Raw genomic sequence first — 27915 nt, 5'->3', positions numbered from 1 at the left:
TAACGTATAAAGTTTCAAGACATACCCCTGTGCAATGTATATATGTTTTTGCACAAATGAGCACAGAAAAGAACGGGTGAGATACAAATACGGGTACATGCACAGAATTGAAGCACAAGGCAAGAAATGATGGGGTTTTTAAAACTCTCCACCGTGTGCGAGTTATCCTAACTTCAACTTTTTGTTTCTCTGCAATCTGTATCACTCTCACTGCCTCCCCCGCCACCTCCCCTCAATCTCTCTCTCTCTCTCTCTCTCTCTCTCTCTCTCTCACTCACTCACTTCTACATCACTCCCTCCCCTTTCCCCTAGCGTTGTCAGACACGTTGACTGGAATAATTTTCTCACAGAGAGGAAAGTGTGTGGACCGGCATGGCTGTGTGACAGTTGTGGTAAGTTTATATTTCTCTTCCTTTACTTTTTAGGTGCAAACTGTATGTTCTGGATCATGAGTTACTTAAGGCCATATTTCACCACTCTCACATTAATATATTTTTAAGAGTCTTCTGCACTTTTCATCTTATATGTATCGTACTGCTTGGATCCTTCATTCTCCACATGAAGTGTAGAAAGACGAAGACGGTACAAGGAACTGATAGATGAGAATAGTTTCAAAATTGAAACTATAATATTGAAAATATTGGATATTTTGATTAAGTACAAAACAAATACTTCACAAAATATACTGAGAGTTATGTAATACACTGATTTCTCTTCAAATTGAACAGAAGGCGATTTGTCCTCTCTTCTTATCTCAAGTTGAATCAGCTTGTTCCATTAGTAGTTTTTCATTTTGGAGAAATGCATTCATTTTCTTTAAAAAGTTTAAAAGTTTGCAGAATACTTGAAAAGTCATGGAAAAAGTAAAATAACCTTGTTAAACTATAATGTATTTGACACATTTACAGATTACAGATCCCCAGCATTTTAAATGGATTAATAAATACTGTTATATTGCGGCTCAAATTCAAAGTCTTATACAAGTACATTAAAAAAGGAACAGTTGTTTAACTATTTTTTCCCCAGTGTTTTTTTGTTCCGAAAAATTAACAGAACCGAGAACTTAAAATACAAGCCGAAATTTCCATTTAAGTTTACTTTTACACCCCTACTGGATATTTTGTATAAATTAGGTTCAGTAAATGAAGGAATGAATGAGTTACAGCGTGCCGCTGCTGCCGAATGTCATGTGTCATCAAACAGAAAGGATTCACATGATTTAACACCTATATGTACTCACTGTTAGTTGCAAAATGTCTCAACTGAATGTTCACTTTCTGTTTAACATTGAAGTTGCCACAACTTCCTGTAAGTGTCATTTCTGTGATGGTGCTTTTCAGACCCATAATGTGTCAGAGACATGACTTGCCAGGTCCTTTGGGATAACACAGGCTGTGGGTTCAGCATGGAGTCAAAAGGTAAGTAAATGAATGTGGAAATTGGAAACTGTTGAAATTATTTAAGTATAGTGTTTGATCAGTTTACAAGTGACCTTACTGTTGTTGTATTCAAATGTTTTCAGCTATGATTTGTGTGTAAAAAATATTTCTTAATGTTTTTATAAGGTGTGAGTGTGAGCGTGAATGGTTGTTGCGTGTGTATACTATATATATACATATATATATATATATATATATATATATATATATATATATATATATATATATATATATGTGTGTACACATACACACATGTACACATACACACATGTACACATACACACATGTACACATACACACATGTACATATATACACATATACACATATACACATACACATATACACTTATACACACACATTCACACACACATACACACACATACACACAGACATACACACACATACACACATTCACACACACACACACATTCACACACACACATACACACATACACACACATACACACACATACACACACATTCACACAGACATACATACACACAGACATACACACACATACACACGCATTCACACAGAGATACATACACACAGACATACACACACATACACACAGACATACACACACACACAGACATACACACATACACACAGACATACACACACATACACACACACACACACACACACACATAGACATACATACACACACCGCAACCTTAGTGAGGATAAAGCGGTTCAGAAAATGAATGAATTAATATTCTTTGTTGCTCATCACCTAACCTCTCCACTTTGACGCCAACCGGCTGCTTGCCCACAGTTCCAGAGCGAGAACTCTACCGCAGCGTCCAGTCTATGCTGCCTAGAGAAACAGACATCCGCCATTCCCCTGACTGTCTTAACAAAGGTACCATTCATTATGACTATTACAAATGATAAAAATTGAAAGCTTTTAATGCTGTTCATTCAGCTGATCTTTTTTCTGTCTTTTCGGAGTGATTCGACTATTAGTCAGATAATTTATTCAAATTTAACTCGGGCACATTCAGTAGTTTCATTTGTTCAACCACGTGTCTATGTAGGCAAGCTAAGATGGACGCTACACAAGAAGGTTCGGAACAATCCTGCTAACAGCTTATCTATACTGTGGGTTCTGATAAAAGAGCTTGAGAAGGTAATTGAGCACTGCAATTTCCTACCTAAACACTTTTCGGCTTCATTTTAATATGAGTCTATTTCCCTATAGGCGGAGGGATTGGCCAGTCTTGAATACATCATTCCATTGCTCCACACGCTCATGTATGTCATCATTCAGGTAAAATAATGATCATGCAAATATTATAAATTGCCATAAGAACTCAAACATGAATCTTGGGAATTAATTCTTCTTAATTATCATGTGACAGGTCATTTATTTCTCGCTTATCTCTCCTAGAAACATTGCTAAATTCTCCTAAACTTTGTATGTGTACGCATTTATCCAAATCCCAGACAACCTACATCCCGGATGAGTTGTACAAGCGAGTGTACGACTTCTGCAAAAGATTGTTGACCTACCCTCAGCCCTACTGCACCGTTGGCCTTAGCTACACCAGAAGGATAAAAACTGAGCGCGCCGTTCCAGGTGTTTTATCAGTCCATCTGTTGCTTGCAGCCTTAAGATCCAGTCCTGGATTAATATAGTAGATCTTTTGTGCTTTTGCATATTCTGATTGAATTCTCATTCATCCTGCAGGTCTGCTGTATCAGAGGATGTTGGTAGCAGAGCAGAGACTAAAGAATGAACATTATCCCTATCAGGACAGGTTTGATATGAATTCTTAGCACCGCTTTGTAACATGTCAGGCTACTGAGGTTTATTATGAACACTGTGTTTGATGTGTTGCAGGATTTTTGTTGTGGCTGATCCAAAGGTCTTTTCTGACTCACTGGCACAAGTTGTATTGGCTGACATTGAATCAGCAGCTGAAGCTTCAAATCCAATAGATCACATGCGCCGTGTGGTCCAACACTCCATTCAGGCCAATTTAGGAGAGAAGTACAATGGAAAAAAACTATCTGAGACCTTAAAGGTCAGTGCGAAATTATAGTGTTTACTTGTGTATTCTCTCCTACTGATTTATACGTATGTCTCTGGAGTCCACAAAATGTCCTTGCAGGCCAGTGTTAATTTAGAGCATGGGTCTTCAAAGTTTTCCACAAAAGGCCACAGTAGATGGAGGATTTCATTCCAACCAATCAGATGATACCTTTTCACCCATTTGGTGTCGTCCAAGTGTAATCTGTTGATTGCAGCCTTTTAACCAGTGAGGTTTCTGCAGAAACAATAAGCATCTGACTGCATCCACTGATTGCACTTGTAGGACACCAGATTGGTGAAAAGATGCCTCTTGATGGGTTAGAACAAAAACACCATCTATGTCAAAAAGGAAAAAGCCCCCATTCTCATATAATATGTACGTGTTGAAACAGCATCCTCAACGAGGGTCTGCTCTCCATTGGCTAGGTGCCAAAAGTAACACTTGATCAGAACGCACGCTGGGGTTATACAAACCCACCCACATGAAACCTTTCCCCTCTTCGCTATTAATACCTAGGCTGGATGTAGTTATCTTCCTGTGTATGCTCTCACCCACGTGCGTTTCTGTGTTTTGGAACAGGATATAGATGTCGAGCCTTATTTTCAGGATGTAATGGCGACTGCAGAGCGGTGTGCGGAAGAGAGTCTCGGCAGGGTGGGGAATGCACCCAAAAGCCATCTTCAGAAGCTGCACGGCAACATAATTACAGCAGTGAACTCAGGTAAGAGGTTCAGTTTAGGGCTCCATGCTATTTTTGAGTTTTGCTGATGCACCAGATTCTATGACGCAGGCAAGAGCCATAGGGTTCGAGATCGTCAGAAACAATTTGAGCAGAGGTCAGCCACCATAACCACAGTAGCTACTGTGTTTTGGGCAATTTCATTTGATAAAATCCACAGCAAACCACAGACATGTCATCCTGAAGGCATTCAAAAAAACATTTAATAACATAAGCATGAATAATGCAAACGACAGAACAAGGCAGGAAACATTAACTTTTAACTTCACCCAACACTTAAACCTTCAATTGAAATGTAATGTAAATCTAAAAGAGAAATAAAGGGAAGGATAGGAACTAAATGCTATTTTGAATAGTGAAAATCTTTAAATGCATACGTGCATTAAGACATTCATATCTTATTCTGGCATTTAAACACAATAATCCTGTATATGATAGTAAATATTGACACACAAGGAATATTCATGGTGGCAGTGGATGCTCTTTCACTTTCATTTTTTGAGCATCCATCTACCTTCAGTAAAGGGATGACACCAAGATATACAAAGCTTTTTAAAAAAAAGCCTTCAGTTGAAACACACTTAAGTCATTACTTAATAATACTTTAGCATTTTTTTTTGAAGTATATTCCTTTTATTTTGCGATAAACTGTAATGAAAACGCAGCTACTGACGGACAAGTAGTCAAATAATTATGAAACATAGGTTTCCCAAATGATCTTGGAATCCTAAACTTCGAACATGTTCACTGTAGGTCGGAAAGTGATGATTGACATGTTTTTTATGTCGAAAGCCCTGACGATACAGTTAATCTCCAATCAAATGCTCAACCTATGTCAAATGTCTCAAACTATTTTTTTTTTACGGAAATCTCTTTTCACCGCTGTCATCTTGCTGACCTATCCGATCAAATTGTTGTTTTGTTTTGAGTGTCATTGTGACACATTTGGTCTTTTCCTCTTCCTTTGAATCTGCGTCTCTGTGCAGAGACTGCTTCCGCTGGAGCGTTTGAGTGCCCCCTTCCTAACCCTGCGATGAGCTTCCACCTGTGGACAGAGGAACTGGATATCTGTGAGTGCCCCTGCATAGTATGGGTGGTCTCCAGGAAGTTGTTCAGACCAGTCATCTGACCCCCCCGAAAAACACTCATTGGCCAAACGTATTGAACTTAATTCAAAAATTTCCTCTAGTTATCTTCATATCATTTGTGTTGTGTATATGATTCTTAGTGGGGAAAATGTGTGTCCTCCCCAAAGATGACAAGGGTTACAAGTTAGAACAACGCTTTTTATTTGCCACTGTACATACCAAAGTTCTGTAGTTTTGTCCACATTAGCAAAGTAGGACATTTACATATTTGCTATTTAATCTCAGGGAGGGAGGTGGCTAAGTGGTTGCGATCCAGCTCTTCGCCAGACCAGTTTTCCATCGGCCAAGAGCATGAAGACCCTGACCTGGGTGACTTGCCCGGCGAGCTGATGCCACCTGACAAGACCCGGTTCTCTGTCATGTCCAACGACAGTGGTATTGAAAGAGACCTGCCCCTCGTCGGTGATACTTTGCCGGTGGCGTCAATCGATTCTAGCAGTGTGACTGCATCTTGGGATCCCTGCAAGAGGTAAAGGATTTCCATTGACAAGATCAAACCACTAATGGGATAAAAGAATATCAATAAAAACAATATTCTCCAAGTACAGCGTCACCTCTACTTACAAAATTGATTGGTCCCTGAAATTGTCTCGTAAGTTTGATTTTTCGTAAGTAGAGCAGTACTTTATATGCAAACTCTCTCTAATTCGTTGCACAGTCCTAAAAAAAACTACCAGCTAAACCCTTTCAAAATAATCAAAGTGTCCCAATTTTGCATGAATGATGTTAGAAAGACACAAAATTGAGACAAAATGAAAAGAAAATGATTTATTAAGCCATTAAAATGACGCCACAACCCCAAACCAAACAAACATAATTCAGGTCACTTCCACGGAGCGGCAAGAACAGCATTTAAATAATACCTCAACATTAGAACCTGATTCTTTATATTTTCTAAACAAATAATACATATAATATAGCCTCCCTAATAATAAACAAACAACTTCAAATTATATCAGGCACACTGAGGGAAAAACTCAAGGATCAGGAACCCGCCTCCAGAGAGACAGGTTGGGTGATATCTTTTACTAAAAGTGGCCTACTTTTATCATTTATAAATGTATTAACGAGTGGTATTGACTATATAGAATAGTTGCAATGAATTAGAGCTTTTACATGTAAAATGCATCTCCATTTACAAAAAAAAATCAATTTACAAAACAACTATTGGAACGAATTAATTTTGCCAGTAGAGCTACCACTGTATTTCAATTACTCCAAATTTATTTGAACAATTATTAGACAGCTACACATCTAGCTCCACCCTCTACAAGCGTTAATAAATGTGGAAATGATTTATTAAAAATTCTGAAAGGGACTTGGGGAGGGAAACAGGCTAATTACACCTGATTTTTTGTTTGTTATTTTTTAAAGTGAGCAAGATGCAGTCAGATTGTCCCGACGTGGAGGAATTAAGGTGAAACCATCTGTGAAGGACAGTGTTGCATTGTTGCAAGACACCTTGGAAGGTCATGCAGTAGGGCTTGGGAATAGCAGGGGAGGAGGACGAGAAGCTTCACTGCAAAGGCGAGCAGGAAGCAATATCACGCAGACCCCACTTTCCAAACAGCAGAGGCTCTTTACTGCCAGGATTGTCATTATGGGCGGTGACAGCATTTTGGGTCACCTGGCCAAAGCCTACTACTGCTTAAGGTGATGGATTACATTAAATACAGTAGCTTGTGGTGGAAGTGAAATACCTTACTGGACTGGAAATGTATAATTTTACATTTTACATGTGCAGTTTGACTGGTGCTCACTGTATTGTACTAAAAAAAAACTTGTAAAATGTAATTTGAACAGAATAGAAAATCCAATCTGTACTCAAAACAGTGCAGTTTTTCCACAGTTTTAACTTCTATTTGTTTTATTTACATCTATTGGAATTAAGAGATGTGAAGCAGAAGAAAAGCATTTTAGATACAATATTTGGTACAGTTGAAGTTTAGACCTCGAATGAGCATGCAGTTGCACCCAGTTTGCAAATGAATGTGTGAGTAATTCAAGGACTAAAAATACTTTTGTTGACCTATGCTAGGAAATGTCATCATCTTGAAGCATGAAGTATGAAAACTGTCTGTGTTTCTCATCCATCTCTTCTTCCATTGCAGAAAAAGGGAAGCACGGAGAATATTTCTGACTATGAAAGTCAACCTACAGTTTTATTACATCCCTGTTTGCACAGCTCCAACCACTACCTCTTCTGACAAAGTGAGGCAACATCCTCTTGTCTTTTTTTGTGTGAATGTGCATCACTATAGCAATAATGTGAGTTTGCTCTTCTCCTTGTCTTCCATACCCATATAGGAGAATATTCAGTTCGAGCAGAGTTTGTGTACTCTTGGGTCCTATTTGAGCATTGTGGACCCATGGTACAACTGCAACATCTGCAGTTTGGGCTGTATGATTCCCAAATTGGCTGACATGGTAATATAAAGAATACTTTCACAAGAAATGTGTTATGTGATTTGACTGTCCCTTGCATTAGCTTCCAATGATTGGTGTATCAGTGCCATTGACACTTTAATTCCTGGTTTGAGCTCAAAATTAGATTTGCAAAATTTAGCAGCAGAGGAATTTTGTAAGGGTTGGATTAATAGTAAAATTATTCATCTGATTAATTTATCATTAACTCACTCGCTGCCATTGAACATGCTTCAGTGCCATTAACGGCGTTAGAATTCATCAATGAATTGCAAAAAAACAACAACTACAGATTCATCTATCAAAGTCATTGATAAACTGCAAAACATTTGGGATGAATAACCTATCATTAATTCATTCACTGCCAATGATCATTTTTCAGTGCCATTGACAGAGATAGACTGGAACGATCGCTGGCAGCCCCTCCCAGTCAAGATGGCATGAACATCTATCACCGTCAATGGCAGCCCTCGAGTTAATAATGCCCAATTTAGATAAACTCTGTCAGTGAAATCACCACGACTAAACTATGCACTTATTTGTTCTGCAGAAACAGACTGACCCATCAAGGCCAAAAGAACCATTTGTGTCTGACGTCATTTCCTACTATGTACGAATGGGCCAACAGCCGGTATACTTCAACATCTATTTTATCAAGGTACTATTAGGATATTATTTTATGTTCATGTTGAGCTTGTAAGTAAGTAATATGTATCTGAAATATGTAATATATAAATCAGTTAAAAAGTGGCTTAACTTCTGTTTATAACCATCCATCTATGTTCTAAAAAAAAATCAATGGTAACCTTGCCCCAAAATAATCCTATTAAATGTGTTCATGCTAAATTGTTTTTTTGTTTGTTTTGTTTTTAAATTAGATTACCTTTTCAAGCATAACCAAGGAAACAGTGGAGGATGTCTTCCTGACACATGTAGAAGTGGATGTCCCTGACCTCAGAGTCTCTTCGGCACCAATGAGAGGTGATTTTAGTTCATAGATTCTGAGTTATCCCTCATATATTCACATATTGTAATGGTGATTGACAGCATAACTGTCCCTTAAACAGAAAAGCAGAAGAAGAGCGTAGCAGACGTATCTGGAGCTCTTGTCGGAATCAGTTACAAAAAAGTGAGGGTTTTTTTTCCTAAAATTTTGTGCTGTTAATTTTCTACATTGTTTCATGGGTGTAATACACGTACATGCCTTGTTTCTTATTGCGCTTGTGTAGGTGACGCTAAGTGGCCGGGACACTGAAAGAGGACTCCCTACCAGGATCTCAGGCGCTGACATCAGTGCTATACCATTAAGTGCAAAAGAAGGTTTATTCCTTTCTGAATTTTTCATTAAATTAAATATTCATTTTCAGCTTGATTTTGTCTTTAAAAGTTTTCTTTTTGTTCTTCTAGATCTTAACTGTTTGACACTCCGCTTGAAGGAATGGCCAGGAAAAGCTAAAAACAATTCTGCTGTATGTGAATTCATATTAAATGTGTTATCTTATTTTTAACATTATTGTAACAATTTTTCAAAAATGTTCAGGAGTTCAAAATCAGAAGCAACAACATCAAGATGTGTTTACTGGATAGTCAGTCATCACTTAGAGTTACGTTGGACAGGGATTGTCGAAGGACTTACAATGATGTGCAGAGGTAAGGACAAATTCATCATCTTTAACATAATTTATGTGTCGTCTATCAAATGGCAAAAAATAGGCATGGTATTAAATGGTTGGCTGTGTGACTTTACTGGCCTCCTCAAGGAAGAGAGCAAAATCGAACCAATTTTAGAACTGTAAAAAGTAAAACTGCCATTCCTACTTCAAAACTTCTATGGCTATGCATTGACATAGTTTATATGTACCTAAGTCAAATGTTTCTCCTGATTGTCATACCACAGTATTGAAATCGTTCCCTGCCTTGAGCCTGGTTATTGCGTCCAAAAAAATATCATGTCCAAATTGAACCTGGGAGAAGATGAGGATGTCGGACTGAGCAAGTACATGAGCAAACGACTCCCTCTGCCTGTCAACACATTTGCTGGCATCATCAACTGACCTCAGCAAAAAGATGCATAAAGGATATTTTGCGGATGGAAGTCCAGCAATCAAATTAAAAGAAGAAATACAGTACCATTTACCATTTCATCCCACTATGAAGATTGATTTTACATGGTTGCTTTCTTTTAAAGTGAGTGTAAAACAATGCACTATACCTAAAAAAAAATCTAATGATATCAATACAAGACATGTTTGGAAAAAAACAGTTACAATGCTCAGTTTTTTTAATACAGGAGGAATTATGGTTGCTGTAAATTGACAAAAATATCTCCAGGATATTTAGAGGGATGTGGTATAAACAACTATGCCCTATTTAATAAACAAAAGCATACAATATTTTCCGGACTATAGGCTGCACTATTTTCCTCGCTTGGCTAGGCCTGCGATTAATACTAAAGTGCAATTGTTTTTCTCTCTCTCCAACAGCCTGCCTGTTAGTCATTCTCGTTCTCCATTTTACTATTGTTACTATAACGTATGTTTGTTCTTGGAATCTAGTAATATAAAAAAATGCCTTCCTAAAAATGCGACTTATACTCCAGTGCGACGTATCTATTTTTTTAAATTACATCTTTTATTTATAGATATTTTTTAATATTTATTTTTTTCTTTTTCATTGTGTATTCTTTGGCTGGTGCTGCTTATAGTCCGAAAAATATTGTACATAAAAATGAGACCACCGAACTGACAAATCTCTTTCTGCGCTCGAATGCTATGCCTGTTTCTGTTGAATGCATTGAATTCACGCCCTGCTCAATTATCAAATACGGTGGTACCTCTACTTACAAATATTTCTACATAAGAAATATTGAGGTTACTCAAAGCCTTACAGCACCTTTCTTTTGCATACGTACATACATATGCGCATTTATTTCATACAAAATTAGTATACTTGTATCATTTTTAAAGGATTTGGGGGTTATTATTAAAGATCGTGGCACGAAGTGTGCTAATTTAATATAAAGTATGCTTCTACTTACGAAAAATCCAAGTTACAAAATCACTTCTGGAACTACAAATAATTTTGTAAGTAGTGGTACCACTGTATTGGCCTATATTGACGTTTTTCCTCTGCTATCACACAGAAGTTATTTTTCAAATTATTAAACAGGATCTTTCTGCTGGGATGCACGTGATCATGACGATTACAATTAATGAGTTAGATTTTTCGCAACTAAATTCTGACAAGAAAACCGGACTGCATGTTGTTGCATTTGCAATCTGCTGACAACTTTTGTTATCCTTCTGTGCACGTGTGCGATTTTGGCTTGGTGCATGTTGCAATACAAACTTCTAAGCATTGCAACACTTTTACAGCCGATATGGAAAATGCCAGTTTTGAGGACCACACGGAAACATCAATTATGGACAAAAAAACATCTGATTTGTTCAGCTGCAGTCTGATTATAGTGTTACGGAGCAGTTGTATGTTTTGTGATTTCACATCATCAGGAGGCATTCTTTGTCAAGGGCCTGTTGAAGAGCTGACATGTAAATTTATGATTTCTTCTCCTTAAACAAACTGCCTGTGTATTTCTTACAGCCACTAAACCCATAACTGTATATGCATTGTGTAAATGTTGACAAGCCTACATAATGTAAATCTAAAATGTAATTAATGTAAATAAATACTGTTTTGCCAAGTACCTCGCCTAGTGGATTTCACTGGGCTTGATTGTAGCCATGCCTTACCACCACCAGATGGGGACTGTGTAGTGAGCAGCTGGATTGACAGGGAGCCCCCCTGTCTGCTGTGCACACACACGTTGGACTGAGCATGTGGAGAACATCTCGTACCTCTGCAGGTTACTGACTTGGTTTTGCAATGATTTACAGCCATCACAAGGCAAAACACTTTTCATGCTTTTGATGTTTCTTTCCTTCTTTTTTACTGCTGCTGCATGTGCATCCCTCAGAAGAGAGGAGGGTGTGGAATGATGGACGAGAAGCTAAGAGAATCTTTTATTCAATATGGATCGCTGGAGCTTGCACAATGGAGCTCGAGCAGCCACAAAGCAGGTGAGCCTACATACTCATGCTGCAGTGTTCTCATTTAAAATGCATACTCCGTCAACATTTTGCCTGCAGCTCATGTTTCTTCCCTTGTGGTCGTATTGTAGTAAATTTACTGGATAATCTTAGAATATTAGTCAAAATTTTTGGGGGGAATGATGCTTTTCAATATGTCAACAATCAACAAGTGCCTATTCTTTTAGTATGTGTGTACCAGTGATGGGGAGTCAGTTTGTGTTGGTAGGTTAATGCATCCATAGTCAAATTCTGGCTTCTACAAAACCTTCTTTTCAAGAATTCAAATGCATTTAATTCATTAATTCACAGAGAAATTGATCATTTATTTTGCTGTTATTGATTAAAATTGTGAGCATGTCACCACACCCAGCACTCCATATGAGAAAAGTCCTTAGTACTTCACAAAAGCAAACCTCTGTGGGAATGTCAAGTATGCTAAATGTAATTTCAATGGTTTAGGAGTTTAGTGATGAAAGTTGGAAATGGAATAAATGGAAAATGAAGAGGAATACGCTGTTCTGTATTACACGTTTATTTTAGAAGAGGACGTTGTGTCAATGGCAGACTCCAGCATCACTGTGGACGACATCGAAGGCGAACTCTTGAAGATTGGCCGCATCAGAGATATTCTAGTCCGGAGAGAGTCTGAGCTCAGATACATGTGAGATGCCGAGCTGATGTTAAAAATCCGAATATTTGACTTTCTTAGTTTAATATTAGATTGTACTTCTAACTGTTTCTTATGTAAACGATTCTGTCATCTTATCACATTGTGAGTGGTTCGACTATACATATTTCTGAATCTTTTGCAGGATGGATGACATCCAGCTGTGCAAGGAGATCACTCGGCTGAAAAAAGAACTACAAAAATTAGTTTCACTACCAGGTTGTCACATATTACATTCACAGTAGATATTTCAAAAAATGTTCATCTTAAAGTTTTATACTCATTTGAATGGTTCACAGCTGTAAATGAAAGCAAATAAAGCCTTCGGTTCATCTAATTGAAATATTTTTAAAGCTTCTAGCAGCAATAATGAATCCTCCAAATCAGATGTGCATGGAGAGTTAAACCAATAAGGTTTCTTCTGAAACAACTGACTGCAATCAACTGATTACACTTTTAAGACCTCAGATTGGTGAAAATGTATCCTCTTCATCTGAGGTCAGAGCTAATTTTGCACCCTGGGCATTGTGTCCCTGTCTTTTTTTTCCTTTCTCCGTCTGAGATAAACATGGCGTCTGCTTCACCCGTGTTAAGCACGTAAAACCCATTAATGACTTATATAACACATTGGGTGACGAGGAAGGTGGAACACTCTGAGATAAATATATTTGAGTGGCTATTTCTGTTTTTTGACTTCATTAAACAAGATATACACCTGATTAATTGTTACAATAAATTAAATGATACAATTAAAATGCACCTTAGAAAAGTCCTCAAATATGAAATGCAAATGTAATCTAATTCAAACTTAATAAAAATGGGCTATACTAAGGTAGTGAACACTTTAAGAGACAAGTATCGCATCCATTTATATCTGCTTCCAGTTAACTTTGGTCAATATATTTATGCTGATTGATGATTATTACTATAACAATGTTTGCTTCAATTGTACCGAACGCTCACCCTACCATAGTTTAGTGCATTCTTTGTCCATTTTATGTCCATCTCATTTTCTAAACTCATATCTAGGGGCAATTTAGAGTGTCCATTCAGCCTACCATGCATGGCTTTGGAATGTGGGAGGAAACCGGAGTACCTAGAGAAAACCCACGCAGGCCTGGGGAGTACATGCAAACTCCACACAGGTGGAACGACCTGGATTTGAACCCAGGTCCCCCACTCTGAGGCCAACGCGCTAACCACTTATCCGCTGGGCCGCCCCATTTTATGTCCAAAATGAGCAAACCACATAAATGTATTCTAATTTAACACACAGACACAAAACGTCTCTTTTTTTACTCTCTTCCTGACATAGACAACGACAAGTCCAATGACGATCGGCAAAAAGAAGAAGAACTCTTACAGCAGATCCATAAACTGGTGGAAACCAGAGATTTCCTGGTGGACGACGTCGAGTTTGAAAGACTCAGGTGAGCTATTTACATCCATAGGATGACGAATGTGGCTAATATTCAGGGTGAGTCATTGTAAAGCTCAATGGGAAAAGGTCAGGCCCATTATTCAGCTGCAAAAGGCCAGAGAGGGGGATGATGAGAAATCTAATGCACATTTTGAATGGATCCTTCCACCATTTTGAGCGTTGTTTGTCTGTGTGCAACTTTAAAGCAAAAGGAGAGACAGGAAGCGTGGTATAATTAAAATATCTGTGTGCAGTTAGGGGCCATCTTGTTTATGTTAATAAGACTCTTCCTCACTCAATGACCTTCTATGACATTCTAATACATCCAATGCTGAAACACTGGAATTGCACATCCAGTTCTTCTATTACATTTTGTGTTCAATGATGAATACATTAATTTTCTATCTACAATGTGAGGAGTAAACAGTTTTTACTTTTACCCTTCTACTCCGACATGCGTTGTTTGCGTGAGGACTCTTATTGTTGGTGGAAACGCAATCATGCATGTGGTACAGCATGCTGTGCTTGGCATCTCAAGCACACGACACATTATTGGATTGGATTGGATTGGATAACTTTATTCATCCCGTATTCGGGAAATTTCGTTGTTCCAGTGGCAAGAGGGTGAGGATGCAGGAATAGGAAAGGCATTTTAGACATAAATAGATAGGTAATAGATAGGTAATAAGTAGGTCAAGAAATAAATACATGAATAAATATATAATTAAATAAGCGTGTTGCTTAGGACATATATACATACATACATACACATAAATGTACATGCATGCATACGGTAGGTCTTAACACACAGCCATTTTTTTGTTAAAGAGCCTGACAGCTGATGGGAGGAAGGATCTGCGGAAGCGCTATCATATCAGCAATAAGCAAAAACGTGATTTACATTAAAAAAAGGAAAAACAAATCATTAAGTCAGTGGTTGCTCACATTTGAAAGAATTCCACATTTGTGCGCAACAAGTTGTACAATTGAGGTCAATTCAACTCTTGGGGTGCGACGGATTAAGCAGGTAAATCCAGAAAATGCAAATAAAGACAAACTTGTTCTGTCAAATCAACTTTGAATTGAAGCCCAGAAGCATTTAACATGTTAATGCAATCTCACCTGCAGGGAGAAAGAAGAAGATAAAGAAATGGCCGATTTTCTCAGGTCCAAATTCCCACGACAGCTGCAGAAAAAAGGTTTTCTTTTTGACCAGAGGGTACCACGGTTAGGTTTTAATTCTTTGAGCAAACACACTATGTCTTTACTACAGGTGGACTGAGCAGGCGAGCAACATCAAGGGCTCATCAGAACTCATCTCCCTTTGCCAAAACAGGCCTCACCCTAATGAAGGAATGCTGTGGCTTCACCTGCTCCATCATGTAAATTTTTTCACACAACCTATGCCACAGTTGAGAATTGGAATAAGTCAAAACATGAATCTTGATGTAAAGGAGCAACTAGTTCATTCCACTCATGTGCCTCACAATCATGGTGTCGTTCCTAAGCCTGCTCTTTCACTCGTGTAGTGTAAAAGTATACCGCACTTTAGAATTGGGGTCAATAAATCAACTACAAGGAGAGTGGCATTCATCACCAGCTCTACTAGTCAAATGAGACTGAATACTTTGGGACCACCTTGTGAGAGAATCAGGCAGATGTGCCCTCATTATGATTAATGTGAATGTAAGAATGTAGTCAGTTAGACTAGATTTATACACTGATAAAATGCAACGACTACCTTTTAGAAGCACCAAGCAGCCTATCTAGTGTATCAATATGTTCTCATAAGACTTAACTAACAGAACTCACAATAGTTCATTTCAGTCGTGTTCGTTCCCTGGCCATGTTCCGAAATGAATTCACTTATATCTCAACTCATCTTTTCCAATTGAAATGATTGAAAATGTCATAATGTCTCCCAGACTGCCCTACCACCCCTCCTCAAAAAAAAATAATAATAATAATAATTAGTGAGAATAAAAAACACTCCCAAAATTGTAATAATAATAAAATAATAATAATAATTAGTGAGAACAAAAAACACTCCCAAAAATGTAATAATACAAATAAAAATTAGTGAGAATAAAAAACACTCCCAAAAATGTACTATTCATGGGCATCTGTACATCTCAATTCCTGGCAGAGGATCAAGAATATATTTTATGATTGTGAGTACTGTTACACTGATTTCCTAAGTGTCACGCTTTCCGTTTTATGTTAAAAAAATGTTTTCTTTTGTGTTATTGAGTTTTTTCATCATGTCTTTGCATTAGCATTAAACTAGCACACTTAAGGATTAAATTTGGTTTTCTGTTTTGACACAGTTTGATTCCCTTTTTCTTAGGTTATGAACAGGGAGGGCATAAAGGGTTAAACAGATTAAAGCCTCTTTTTGATGAATGTTATTAGATTTTTATGTTATTTGTTACGTTTTTGCCATCACACACTAGGAATGACATCTTTTATTTTGGAAATAACCTAAGTACGGTCAGTATGACAAGAAAATAAAAGTCTGTCAGCAAAGCTGCAACAACAGAAGCTGTATTTCACGACATGTAGTCAAATGTCAACATATTGCGGAGATCTAACATCTCATCCCTTTTTCATGCTTGTGGGTGTTTTCATGTTGTACCTCAATTAAAATCTCCTGCTGTAAATTTTGCTATTTTTTCCACTCTGTATTTATTTAGTTGGATATATAGACCCATAAATGTATTTTTAACAAGTGTTTTCATTTTTAGCGCACTCTGCTTATGCAAGCCAGGAATGCGGTCTTTGAATTCAGTCCTGATTCCAACCCTGCTCGTCAGGGTAATAAAAACTAGTATACAATACACACATTTTTTGCTAGTAGTATTCTAAATATGATATATTGCTTTCTCTTTTGCATCAGCCACTGGTTCGCACAGGTCATGTGACAAATCAAAGTCCGAGAACATCTGTGTTGCCAGGAAGAATGGTTTCTATAGCAACCACATGCCCCTTCCGACCTGTACAATGGGACAGAATTGTTAACGTGGCGACATGACAACAAAATTATCAGTTGTAAAGGTAAATGGCGAAGAACAGCAGAGCTATGGTCCAATTTTGTTCAGATTTAATGAATTATTGTCTATAGTTTCAACAACAGACGTGCTTTTTTAAATTTTTATTAGAAGCAGCGGATGTTTCAACATAGCCGCTGGAGCAATACTTTGTATGTACCAACTATGTTGATTCTTCTTTGTATAAAATGACCAATTTTGCAACATTGTACTACTCTTAAAGTCTCAGTAGAAGTCTATCTTTGTCCGAATGAGTACAGTATTCTTTACAGGAGAAGCACAATTTAGTTGCATTGGCTGCAACCTGTTTAATTCTTTACAGTCTATGATAATGTAATGACTGTTTTTACAGTAGTATAGTAGAATTTTTCTGGTCACAACCTAAATATTTTTGTCTTTAGCAGTGGCTTTTAGAACACACACACAACAAATCTTGCATCTCAAGGAACCAAGGTGATATTGCAGCTTCTTGTGTATAACCAGAGTTTCTTGGAGATGTGGAGATGAGTTGCACTATTGTGAAGTCCTGCCATCTCAGAAGAAACTGTAGTTTGATTATGTCACCTTAATTTTTGTAGGCTTCTACCATCAGGTCATGCTGGATGACGGCAAAAAAGCTCCAATCGTGTAAGTCATCTGGCCCGCAAGGACATCTGCTAGAGAACACTACTGTGTGAATAGCTGCCATTGAAAGCGCACAATTGGTTTAGATTGTAACATTATCAATGAAAGCTGCTTGGTTTCTATGGTGACCATCACTTCCATGTTAACTTGTTAAATTGTGTTCTTTTAATATGTACTGCACTTCTGTTGTTTCACACAGTCAAGTTGAGGTGAGATGGAAAAACAACAGGTTGTCCAGTGCCTTTCTATAATCAGAATTTCAGAGTATATTTTGCGTTGAGGAATCATTAAGAGAAAGTGCAAACAGATTGAATGTAAAGACTGTAAAAACACAATATACAAGTTATATACAGTACAATATTACTCAACTGTGACTGTGAGGCCACCGGGCCGTCTGGTTAGTATTGTGTCGGAAATTTTTTGAAGTTGTATTCTCATTTTCATTTTCTAAACGGCTTGTCCTCACAAGCGTCACGGGGGGTGCTGGAGCCTATCCCAACTGACTTCGGGCAACAGGCGAAGACACCCTGAATTGGTGTCCAGACCACTTTCCACCGGGCTGCCAAATTGTATTCTCAATTTATCAAATTATTTATCTGGTAAGAAATACAGTTAATACATTTTTTGTTGTTCCTGTAAGATGAGTACAAATGTATTGTAGTACTGGTCTTGTTGGTATCGAAACCAGCATATACTAGATTCAGTATATGCTGCTTTCTATACCGACAAGAAATGAAATCCGATTTCATTTATCACAGATTAGGGGAATTGGACCTCATCACCTATAAATGACACTTTACAGCAGGGGTAGGGAACCTATGGCTTGGGAGCCATATGTGGCTCTTTCCATAGGTGCGTATGGCTCTCCACTAACCTGTGAGGTAAAATATGGAAATCACTAGTGAGAGAGCTGAGTCCCGAACGCACTAAAATGAGCGTCACTGTGGCATTGACACTACCTCTACCACCACTTTAATCATAATTTTGTTTTTTATCACTCTTCTGCATGCATGATATCATTCATACTGATTTATTAGCAACAGCATAACAATGTTGTCAAAAGAATTCTGAGACTTTTTGTACTTTAAAAGTGGTGAAATGACTAAAAAAATCACACTTGTCATGTATTTTTACTTTTCAATTCTGAGAATGGCTCTCAAGAAATAACATTAGAAAATATGAATTGTTTATGGCTCTCTCTGTCAAAAAGGTTCCCGACCCCTGCTTTACAGTGTTGAGTGCAGCTGTGATTGGAGTATATCAGCCTTTTATTCATTTTTTTTGGTAATCGAATTAGTAGGTTTTAGTAACATTGGATTGTCATTTTCTTTATAATCATATTATATTATATATATATATATATATATATATATATATATATATATATATATATATATATATATATATATATACAGTGGTACCTCGACATACGATCTTAATCCGTTCCGGGACTGAGCTCGTATGACAAGTTTCTCGTAACTCGAGGTAACGTTTCCCATTGAAATGAATGGGAAACAAATTAATTCGTTCCAACTCTCTGAAAAAAACACCAAAAACAGGATATTGGATTGAAAAAAATGTTTTATTTCTTATAATTCGCCATATATTGACAAAGTAATAAATAACGAGTGGTTTAATAGAAATAAAGTGTTTAATCTAACTAAAATTGGGCGGATTTCGCCGAGGGGAGAGAGAGACGCACACAAGGGGCGGGGGGTTCGGTTTGTTTTCAACATGACGCACTCGTAAACAGAACAAACACTCCACCCTCACGTTCGCTATCCATGGGCTGTTTGCTGTCGTACTATTCCCTTCAAAATATTCCGAAAATGATGCACACAAATGTCCTCACAATCGGAGAACGCACGACCACTTGCCAACGAGCAGCAAGCAGTCTTATCAGCGATCGCCCCGCTGCTTATGCGAGCTACAGGGGCGCTGGCTAGCGGCTCCTTTTAGCTTGTAGCATCTGTGTTTGCATCCCCTCGAACGGCGACTATGATAGAGTTTCTACCGGGGATGCTGTTGCGAGCCAGTGCCCCCGATGTTCTTATGAGCAGCCAACGAGCAGAGTCTTTTATCAGCGATCGCCCCGCTGCTCATGGTAGCGGCTCCTTTTAGCTTGTAGCATCTGTGTTCGCATCCCCGGGGATGCTGTTGCGAGCACGAGTATACTTCATTACCCAGAAAGCCCTCTTTTCCCCGCGCATGGGCGTTGTGCGTTTCCTGGTCTGAATAGCTCATCCGGTGCTCGTAAATATTGTTATACGTACACGAAAGATATGCAAAAAAAAAATGCCATGGCCACCTGGCTTGGTCGCATAACGAAATTTTGACCGCATCACGGGCGAATTATTCGATCGAAATTTCCCCCGTAAGACAAGCATTCCGTATGACGAACGGTCGTATGACGAGGTACCACTGTATATATATATATATATATATATATATATATATATATATATATATATATATATATATATATATATATATATATATATATATATATATATATATATATATATATATATATATATATGTGTGTGTATTTTACTGCTGTTATAGAGATGCAATTGATTTGAAATTTTGAGGGTCATTGGTGAGTGAATGATTATGTATTCAAATATCAAAACATTGCAGCAGAGTCACGATAGGTACATTTCTGTCCAAAAATTATTGAGATGGTCGCGCTTTAATATGACGTCGTGTATACACTAAAACGGATTGGTCCTTGACGTTTCTTTCACACCCACTTCACTGTACGTGGATTATGATTGGCTTTCCGCAAATGCATATATTAAATAAAAAAAGATTCGGGAAAGTTATTTAGTCGTTGAAGCTAAAAATCACTCCGCATCAATCGCGTTTAACCTTACTTTACGCATAATTGTGGTGGAGTTTTAAGGCTGTTAAAACACCTTTGTAGTGTCTTCTTCGCATACGAGTAGCACTTAGTATGTGTAGGTAGTTTTATTTTAAGCGTGCAGATTATCCCTATCGTGAAAAGTTAGCACGTAGTTTTGTTTTGTTCCATTTCCCACATTTGTTAATCATATGTGTCCTCTTGGCATTTTTTAAGAAAAAAGAGGAGGAGGAGGAGGAACGTGAATCTTCTGGGATCCGAAACATGCCAGTAAGGCGTTTCTGCGGTCACAGGTCTTTTGTGAAACGCTCTGAGACGCCCAAACTATCGCATGGTTTCTGCAAAATGAACGTTTCTAAAAGTGGATACCGTGTCTTCTCTGCCAACTCCAGCACCGCGTGCACCGAGCTGGCCAAAAAGATAACGGAGTAAGTACACCGCTTTAAAGAAGTTTAGACTTTTCGCTACATTGGTCGTTCACATACAAGTGTGGTTGGCACGAGGCTCATCTGTTTTTCTGCATACCCAATTCGTGATCTGGACTAAAAGTACGGAAAAAGTAGTGCGTCACGTGACACAGCTAACAATAAAAAGGTCCATTGTGCAAAACAAAACTAATTACGTATTGCGTTGTCGATTCGATTTGACTCATTCACTTCCATGGACAGTGGTGGAAATCAATCCATTTTAACTGGAATGGCTGGCATTGGGTCATATTTCATCGCCCTTGACGGGGATAGACGTCCAATCTGATTTGACTGGTACATACACACAGTTAATATTGGACATCTGTCGCCGTTAATGGCAGCCAGGGAAGTGTTTGGCACCTTTGTTGCGTGGTAGAATCAATGGAAACAACGCCCTCTAGTGGTGAGTTTTATAATATAAAATGTTTTCATGCATCTTTAAAAAAAAGAAGTAAAATGTTCTCTGTAAAAAACATAAAACGCAGTACTTTAAATAATAGTATCATCAATGCTCTCAAAGAGTTGTGGGCTGGCTGGAGCTTATCCATATGGCTTAAATCTCATTTTACTTGTAAAATGACAATAAAAGCATTCAATTCAACTCAGAGAAAGCAGAGTTGTCTCTTGCAATGTAAGATAGATCAAACTTGGAAACTGTGCTAGATCAAAAATGTGGTTGAGAGAGATGAATTGGGCGAGGTCACATTTTTGTGCCAAGTCTTCTATCAGTTGAGTTCTGATTAGTATTGATGTTTTTAATACACCACTCCAGGCGCTTCATAAAGTCAAGACTTGTGAAGAATGTTGTGTGTCCAACGTCATCTGAATGGTCCTGAGATTAACCCAAAATTTGCTAGATGCTTAAATTGAAACACATTCCATGAAAACAGACTTTCATAATCATTGAGTGAAAGAACTGTGCAGTGGGTCTTCCATCCACAGGAAATGTCAAACTGCACAAGTCAAACGAGGACATGCTGCAATTCAAAAGCAAAAGAGCAACAAACTGGTTGTAAAACCTATACAGTAACTTCTCCATGTGAGTTGGTATGTAGACTAACCTCCACCAGGGACTTGTTGTTGTTCTTGTTTTTTACGTCATACCACATTTTCACGTGCCTGTGATCATGTTTAAATAGAAAAAAATAGAGAATCTCTCTTTCTCAGAGAATAAAGATGCTATTATTTTAAGTTTACTTCAAAATTTATGCCAGGCTTTAAAACAGTTTATGGAGAAATACAGCATTTTGAGAATGTTCAGTTTTGAAGCCAGCTTCGAGTGGTAATCTTCAGAAATGCGGGTTTTCAAAAAGATTCCTAAGATTCCTTTTTAAAAACGGAGAGTTTGCCCCTTCGTTGGGACAACACATTTACTTTTATTTGTTTTTCCTTCTAGACGCCTGGGTGTAGAGTTGGGAAAGTCAGTGGTGTACCAAGAGGGCAATGCAGGTAAGGCTACCAAAGATCTACATGGTTGTCATATTTTGGTTAGTATGTTTTCAACCATTTGTCCGTTTGAACCATTTGTATTGACTTCATATAGAGACCAGAGTGGATGTAAAAGAGTCTGTCCGTGGACAAAACATCTTCATCATTCAGACTATTCCCAAGTAAGATGTCTATTAGATGTTTGGGGGTCGAAGAGTTCCAATTTAAAACTCCAAGACCACAACCAATTGCAAATACTAATACCATTTTGAAAGAAGAATAGTTCAAGTAGCATTGTTTTTGTAGTTTGACACTGGAACTTTTAAAAAGTGAGTCAATATGCTTGCCAGGGATTTAGAACAACAGACTTGTACAGAATGTATACCTTCTCGCTCCACTGTGCATATGTTTGAAGTTGTAACGTCTCGTACCACTGTTTGTGTTGTTGTGCAGGGATGTCAACACTGCCATCATGGAACTGCTTATCATGGCATATGCCCTAAAAACATCCTGTGCCAAGAACATCATTGGGGTTATCCCTTACTTTCCTTACAGCAAGCAGTGCAAGATGAGGAAAAGGGGCTCCATCGTCTGCAAACTACTGGCTGCCATGCTGGCTAAAGCTGGTATCAATATTCTTGTTATTACGTGACTTGTGTATAATTTTCTATAAATGCTAAGACAATTATTAGTTGGCAGTATTGGGTGGTGCCATTTTTTTTAACCCGATAAAAGACTAAAGAGTCATGAATGAGATTAATAAATGCATTCCTCAGTTAAAAGGATCTTGTGAAAGAATTGCTCAGTCATTAAATGGCCCTAATATTTTAATAGCAATTAAAGAAACATGTTTTTGGAATACTTCTAACACAGTTATCATTGGTAGCCCAAGTTTTTCTCACTTTCAAAGTTGTTACTCTTCCTGTTTTAGTTATTGTTTTGATTTTGTGTTGACCACAGATGTCCTACCCTCCATCAGTCACTCAATAATGAAATCAGCTCTTTGATTTCCTCCAGTCTGATTTCAGATTGCAAAGCTTGGATCTGGCAGCCCAAAGTTGTGCTCCTCAGTAGTATTTTAATCGTGACTGCTGTATCATTTTTTTGGCCACCAATCTTTATTATGACTCCTTTAATTCCTCTCTGTACTGAACATTGTTATTTCAGAAAGCATGGATAGAAACCACCTTGTTCATGTTGCAGGGCTTACTCACATCATCACCATGGACCTTCATCAAAAGGAAATCCAAGGCTTCTTCAATTTCCCTGTTGATAACTTGAGAGCGTCGCCCTTTCTTATCCAGTACATCCAAGAAGAGGTGTGTGAAACCCTATCCCTCAGAAAACGCACATTGCGCACGTTACTGCACTCTAGTTCTCAATATCATCACCATGACACATAATACAATACGGTGTATTCCTTTTAGTTTTTTTCAATTGCACCCAAAGATAGGAGGAAGTCAGAGTACAAGGTTTTTTTTTTTTTACATGAGACTATTTTATTTGAGGAAATATAAAGAGGAACGTGTCTTTATGTTCAATTATTTAATTCCACCTTTTCCCTGCTTACTCTGTTTAGACATGTTTTCCCTTCATTTACATAAGCACATTGTATTGTCGCTCATTTTCTTAATGCATGCTTCATTAGTAATTATTTTATAAATTGTGTATTACGTGGTATCACAATTTCCACCCCAAATTCACACACTCAAATGTTTCATATCCGTCAGTTTATAGGATGTAATATCATATCCGAGTTATGCTTTAGGGTAATAAAGATCTTTCTGGTCTGTTCCCACGCTTCTAAGATCCCGGACTACAGGAATGCTGTAATTGTTGCAAAGTCCCCATCAGCTGCTAAGAGGTAAGCAGACAATTTTCAACTTTCGTCCTCCAATTTTTGCATATTTTCATCATGGCCTATTTTTCTTATGCTCTTGTAGTAAATATTTCCTTTCATTGCGTAAACCTCTTTCTTCTCTTGGGTGGGCCTTATTTTGTGTGTTTACTACATATTTCTGCTTGTTTGTCAGCTTATTTACTTGCTCATGTGTCTCAGGGCGCAGTCCTATGCAGAGAGACTGCGTCTCGGTCTGGCTGTTCTGCACGGCGCCGCTCCCAGTACCGAATCCAACATGGGCGATGGGCTGTACTCTCCTCCGCCGACTCGCTCCACTTTGGGACACACTGGCCTGGAGCTGCCTTGTAAGATTGTTTCCACATGATTGAAGAAAGTTCCATGTATCTTCCAGTAGTGTGTAGGCAAAAAAAGGTTATAAACACAGACTCTTTCCACTCACACCTATGATACAGCTATAATATTCAGTATGTCCAAATAAAAAAATATGGTCTGGATGGTAACAGTCTACCTAGCATGGACTCCATTCAGGAGAGAAAAAATTGCCACTTTATCCACAATCTGGATAGTGTCTCAATGCTATACTTTTAACATGTTGTTCACGGCATGCTTTTTGCCAATACAGGCAACACCAGATTTCGTGCATCGTACCCTGGGATTGAACTTCCAAGTATGAAAACTATGACTGACTCCATTTCTGTCTCTTTTCGATTTGTGGTGCTTTCCTCCTTGGATCGGAGTTTTACTGAGGAACTTTTTTCTCGCTTCCTTGCTTTCAGGCTTGGCTGTCTTAGACAGTGGCATGAAAATGTTTGAGTATACCCAAACGTTTGCATAGCCTCCATGCCTCCACTTTATTTGGACAGGATATCCTTTTTTTAGGCAGGAAAAATATCTCACCTGAAGCTGTGAAGTTCCAGTTGAAATCTGGCAACTTAAAAAATCTAATTGCCTATCTCGGCGGCCGAGTGGTTATCGTGTCGGCCTCACAGATCTGGGGTGGAGGGTTCGATCCCAGGTCAGTCCTCATTATGTGGAGTTTGCATGTTCTTCCTGAGCTTGCATGGGTTTTCTACGGGTAGTCTGGTTTCCACCCCCCAAAACATGCAGGGTAGGCTGCTTGAACACTCTAAATTGCCCCTAGGTTTGAGTGTGAGCATGAATGTGCCCTGCAATTGGCTGGCCACCGATTCAGGGTGTTCCCCGCCTGGTGTGCGTTGTTAGCTGGGATAGGCTTCAGCACCCCCTGCGATCTTGTGAGGATAAGGTTCAGAAAATGAATGGATGTCTGTATCCCTAAATATTTGAGCTATGAAAATTAACCAACAATCATGAGACTTTCCATGACACTATGAGAAGCACCATCTAACTTAAGCATAGCTTTTCTTGGCCATTTTTATAGGTGGTTGGCATCCTCGACATCACCTTCCCGCCCAAAAACTGAAATGACAAAACAAAAAATCTGTAATGTGTCGCATCCAGAAATTGTGTTTTTAGGGTAAAGATATAAATAGAAGCCATGCTTTAGCGGTTGAAATGCAAGTAAATCTGAACAAGGCCACTCATGCGAACGAAAGAGGTGAACTTATGTCCAAGTACGGGGGTAAGTCTCGGAAGGCGACTGGTTGTTGGTTTTTGCTGCTGTAGGTGGGGGCGCTTCAAGTCCAGTGTGGAGGGTTTTACCTTGAGTCGATGATTATTTGTTGATTTCCTTAAATGGTTACAATTTTCTTGAATTTTGGCAGCTCTAAAATTGCTCAATTTTGCATTATATGACGTCCGAGAAAAGTTCCAAATAATCATCGACTCTGGTTCATAAACATCACCAAGCATTCATATCATTAGAACATGGATAAGGCCTGTAATCATTCTTTGTGTTCCACTTAAGTGTGCAGGGAAAGGTGGTATGCTAATCAAGTCTTGCATGCCTTTGCAGGTTCCAACCAAATTTCTTTTCATCAAATCTCCATTCACATAAGGAATCGGCTTCTGATTGCACATTGAAGGGTCTGTCCTTTCTGCATCCTAACTTTTAATGTTTGTGTCTTTTTAGTAATGATGGCCAAGGAGAAGCCACCAATCAGTGTTGTTGGAGATGTCGGAGGAAGAATCGCCATCATTGTTGTAAGACAGTAAACATTGATTTTGAATTCCTGACTTTTAGATCTTGTTTCAGAAATGTTCCTACTGTTGAATACACTAGAATATTTAAGAAATCTTAGACCCAGTCTTCCAGGTTGGAAAAATGTTGAGACAAAATGTAATTTATCTAAGGATGACATCATCGACGATGCGGAGGAGTTTGTTGCCGCTGCGGAGATCCTGAAGGAGCGAGGCGCCTACAAGATATTCATCATGGCAACACACGGACTGCTGTCTGCTGAAGCGCCCAGGCTCATTGAAGAGTCTGCCATAGATGAGGTAAAAACCGGGTTTTCAGTGACGAGCACATAGAAATGCAAATGAGAACACGGTTTGGGTTCAAAAATCGCTGTAACTACTTTTGTATACAACTTGTATATACTTTAATTATACCCTAAATTTTGCTCATTTCCTTCATGATTCTGCATTCAATGAGGGGACAGAGTGAGCATTCATTTTGGTGAGTGCATTCCTGATCCATCTGTGACGGGTGAAGAGCTGTGATTTTCAGAGAGAAAAGATAGTTGAACTGATAAAACATTTTTTAGAATTATTTTTACAGTGGTAGTACTGACTTTTTTCACTCTGTTGCTCTCAAGAAAATGGGAAAATAAGAGTCAACACATGCTTGATTCAAGTTGTTTCTCACTCATAGTAAGGTTTATTGTAAAAGCAATGTATCAACATTAGACTTAAAAAATTATAGCACATTATGTAAAATGGTGTTTGTTGGGCTAACTGAAATCATAGTTGGGAGATTTCTCATCAACTTTAAGATATGTGGTTCAGCGACAAATGCAAAGCCAAAGAAATTTGTAGGACTTTAAGTACACTAGCTAGGATAACTCTAAATGCAGATGTGCCTTTATTCTGTGAAAACCCATTTAAAAAAATTAACCATAAACACTCGCTTAAAAATCTGTGTTGCCGGACAAATGAAATATTTCTCAGTTTGCAAGGTCTTGAGTTTGAAAGTAGTTCTTGCATCCCATCTAGGTTGTGGTGACCAACACAGTGCCCCACGAAGTTCAAAAGCTGCAATGTCCAAAGATTAAAACGGTAGACGTGAGCATGATCCTAGCCGAGGCCATTCGCCGCATCCATAACGGTGAGTCCATGGCCTACCTCTTCCGGAACATCACCGTGGATGACTGAGGCAACACACAACAAATAACATTCCAGCACCAAGCACGTGTTCTGTGCCAATTAACGGGAACAATATTTGAACAAATGTTTGCTCATTTACCAACATGTATAGTATCACATGCGCCTTCTTACCAAATAAAAAAAAAAATCTTGGGTGACGTAAAGTACATTGTTTTGGTCTCTCATCAGAATTCTTTATAATCTAGCACAGGGGTCGGGAACCTTTTTGACGAAGAGAGCCATAAACAATTCATATTTTCAAACATTATTCATTGAGAGCCATACTCAGAATTTAACAGTAAAAATATGTGTGCATTTATTAATCATTTGCCACTTTGAAAGTAAAAAAAGTCTCTGAATTCTTTTAAGAATAT

At 38.2% G+C, this 27915-nt stretch overlaps 3 protein-coding genes across 7 annotated transcripts; all 3 read left to right on the top strand.

Annotated features, from left to right (window-relative positions):
- Nucleotides 1-330: 330 nt before the first annotated feature.
- On the top strand, nt 331-11494 carry pik3r6 (phosphoinositide-3-kinase regulatory subunit 6). Of its 2 annotated transcripts, none has more exons than XM_077605230.1 (21): nt 331-392; nt 1341-1418; nt 2220-2306; nt 2482-2573; nt 2646-2714; nt 2891-3023; nt 3135-3204; nt 3288-3471; nt 4060-4201; nt 5206-5289; nt 5593-5836; nt 6742-7020; nt 7479-7578; nt 7675-7794; nt 8348-8449; nt 8670-8772; nt 8859-8920; nt 9021-9111; nt 9199-9260; nt 9332-9441; nt 9689-11494. In XM_077605230.1, the coding sequence occupies exons 2-21, from the start codon at nt 1361-1363 to the stop codon at nt 9843-9845; spliced, it is 2349 nt and encodes a 782-aa protein (XP_077461356.1). In that variant the 5' UTR covers nt 331-392; nt 1341-1360; the 3' UTR covers nt 9846-11494. The 2 variants fall into 2 exon arrangements, with proteins under 2 accessions (XP_077461356.1, XP_077461354.1); XM_077605228.1 differs by having other exon boundaries at nt 8342-8449.
- A 92-nt stretch (nt 11495-11586) lies between these two features.
- Nucleotides 11587-16630, top strand: pik3r6a (phosphoinositide-3-kinase, regulatory subunit 6a). Of its 2 annotated transcripts, XM_077605427.1 has the most exons (7): nt 11587-11653; nt 11765-11867; nt 12420-12540; nt 12692-12765; nt 13862-13976; nt 15095-15165; nt 15240-16630. In XM_077605427.1, exons 2-7 carry the CDS (start codon nt 11783-11785, stop codon nt 15350-15352), a joined length of 579 nt encoding a protein of 192 aa, XP_077461553.1. In that variant the 5' UTR covers nt 11587-11653; nt 11765-11782; the 3' UTR covers nt 15353-16630. The 2 variants fall into 2 exon arrangements, with proteins under 2 accessions (XP_077461553.1, XP_077461552.1); XM_077605426.1 differs by having other exon boundaries at nt 11618-11867.
- A 3804-nt stretch (nt 16631-20434) lies between these two features.
- Nucleotides 20435-27705, top strand: LOC144077891 (phosphoribosyl pyrophosphate synthase-associated protein 1-like). Of its 3 annotated transcripts, XM_077605990.1 has the most exons (12): nt 20435-20597; nt 20717-20928; nt 22364-22416; nt 22511-22577; nt 22849-23021; nt 23599-23714; nt 24204-24259; nt 24455-24600; nt 24879-24923; nt 26307-26377; nt 26528-26674; nt 27392-27705. In XM_077605990.1, exons 2-12 carry the CDS (start codon nt 20765-20767, stop codon nt 27548-27550), a joined length of 1197 nt encoding a protein of 398 aa, XP_077462116.1. In that variant the 5' UTR covers nt 20435-20597; nt 20717-20764; the 3' UTR covers nt 27551-27705. The 3 variants fall into 3 exon arrangements, with proteins under 3 accessions (XP_077462116.1, XP_077462115.1, XP_077462117.1); XM_077605989.1 differs by having other exon boundaries at nt 20435-20928; XM_077605991.1 differs by lacking the exon at nt 24879-24923 and having other exon boundaries at nt 20437-20928.
- The last annotated feature ends 210 nt before the right edge of the window (nt 27706-27915 follow it).

Source organism: Stigmatopora argus, chromosome 7 (assembly GCF_051989625.1).
Source record: "Stigmatopora argus isolate UIUO_Sarg chromosome 7, RoL_Sarg_1.0, whole genome shotgun sequence".
In the NCBI taxonomy this organism is placed as follows: Eukaryota; Metazoa; Chordata; class Actinopteri; order Syngnathiformes; family Syngnathidae; genus Stigmatopora; species Stigmatopora argus.
The sequence above is the reverse complement of the archived record's forward strand: the minus strand, read 5'-3'. Positions and strand labels throughout refer to the sequence as shown.

What these genes read in the sequence shown, in the direction of transcription:
- pik3r6 (XM_077605228.1), top strand. Translation starts at nt 1,361, where the DNA reads ATGACTTGCCAGGTCCTTTGGGATAACACAGGCTGTGGGTTCAGCATG. An exon ending in CCCTGACTGTCTTAACAAAG is followed by an intron (nt 2,307 to 2,481) that starts GTACCATTCATT and finishes GTGTCTATGTAG; the next exon opens with GCAAGCTAAGATGGACGCTA. An exon ending in TCATGTATGTCATCATTCAG is followed by an intron (nt 2,715 to 2,890) that starts GTAAAATAATGA and finishes TCCAAATCCCAG; the next exon opens with ACAACCTACATCCCGGATGA.
- pik3r6a (XM_077605426.1), top strand. Translation starts at nt 11,750, where the DNA reads ATGTGCATCCCTCAGAAGAGAGGAGGGTGTGGAATGATGGACGAGAAG. An exon ending in AAAATTAGTTTCACTACCAG is followed by an intron (nt 12,766 to 13,861) that starts GTTGTCACATAT and finishes TTCCTGACATAG; the next exon opens with ACAACGACAAGTCCAATGAC. An exon ending in ACGACAGCTGCAGAAAAAAG is followed by an intron (nt 15,166 to 15,239) that starts GTTTTCTTTTTG and finishes TCTTTACTACAG; the next exon opens with GTGGACTGAGCAGGCGAGCA.
- LOC144077891 (XM_077605990.1), top strand. Translation starts at nt 20,765, where the DNA reads ATGCCAGTAAGGCGTTTCTGCGGTCACAGGTCTTTTGTGAAACGCTCT. An exon ending in GTACCAAGAGGGCAATGCAG is followed by an intron (nt 22,417 to 22,510) that starts GTAAGGCTACCA and finishes GACTTCATATAG; the next exon opens with AGACCAGAGTGGATGTAAAA. An exon ending in TCCCCATCAGCTGCTAAGAG is followed by an intron (nt 24,260 to 24,454) that starts GTAAGCAGACAA and finishes CATGTGTCTCAG; the next exon opens with GGCGCAGTCCTATGCAGAGA.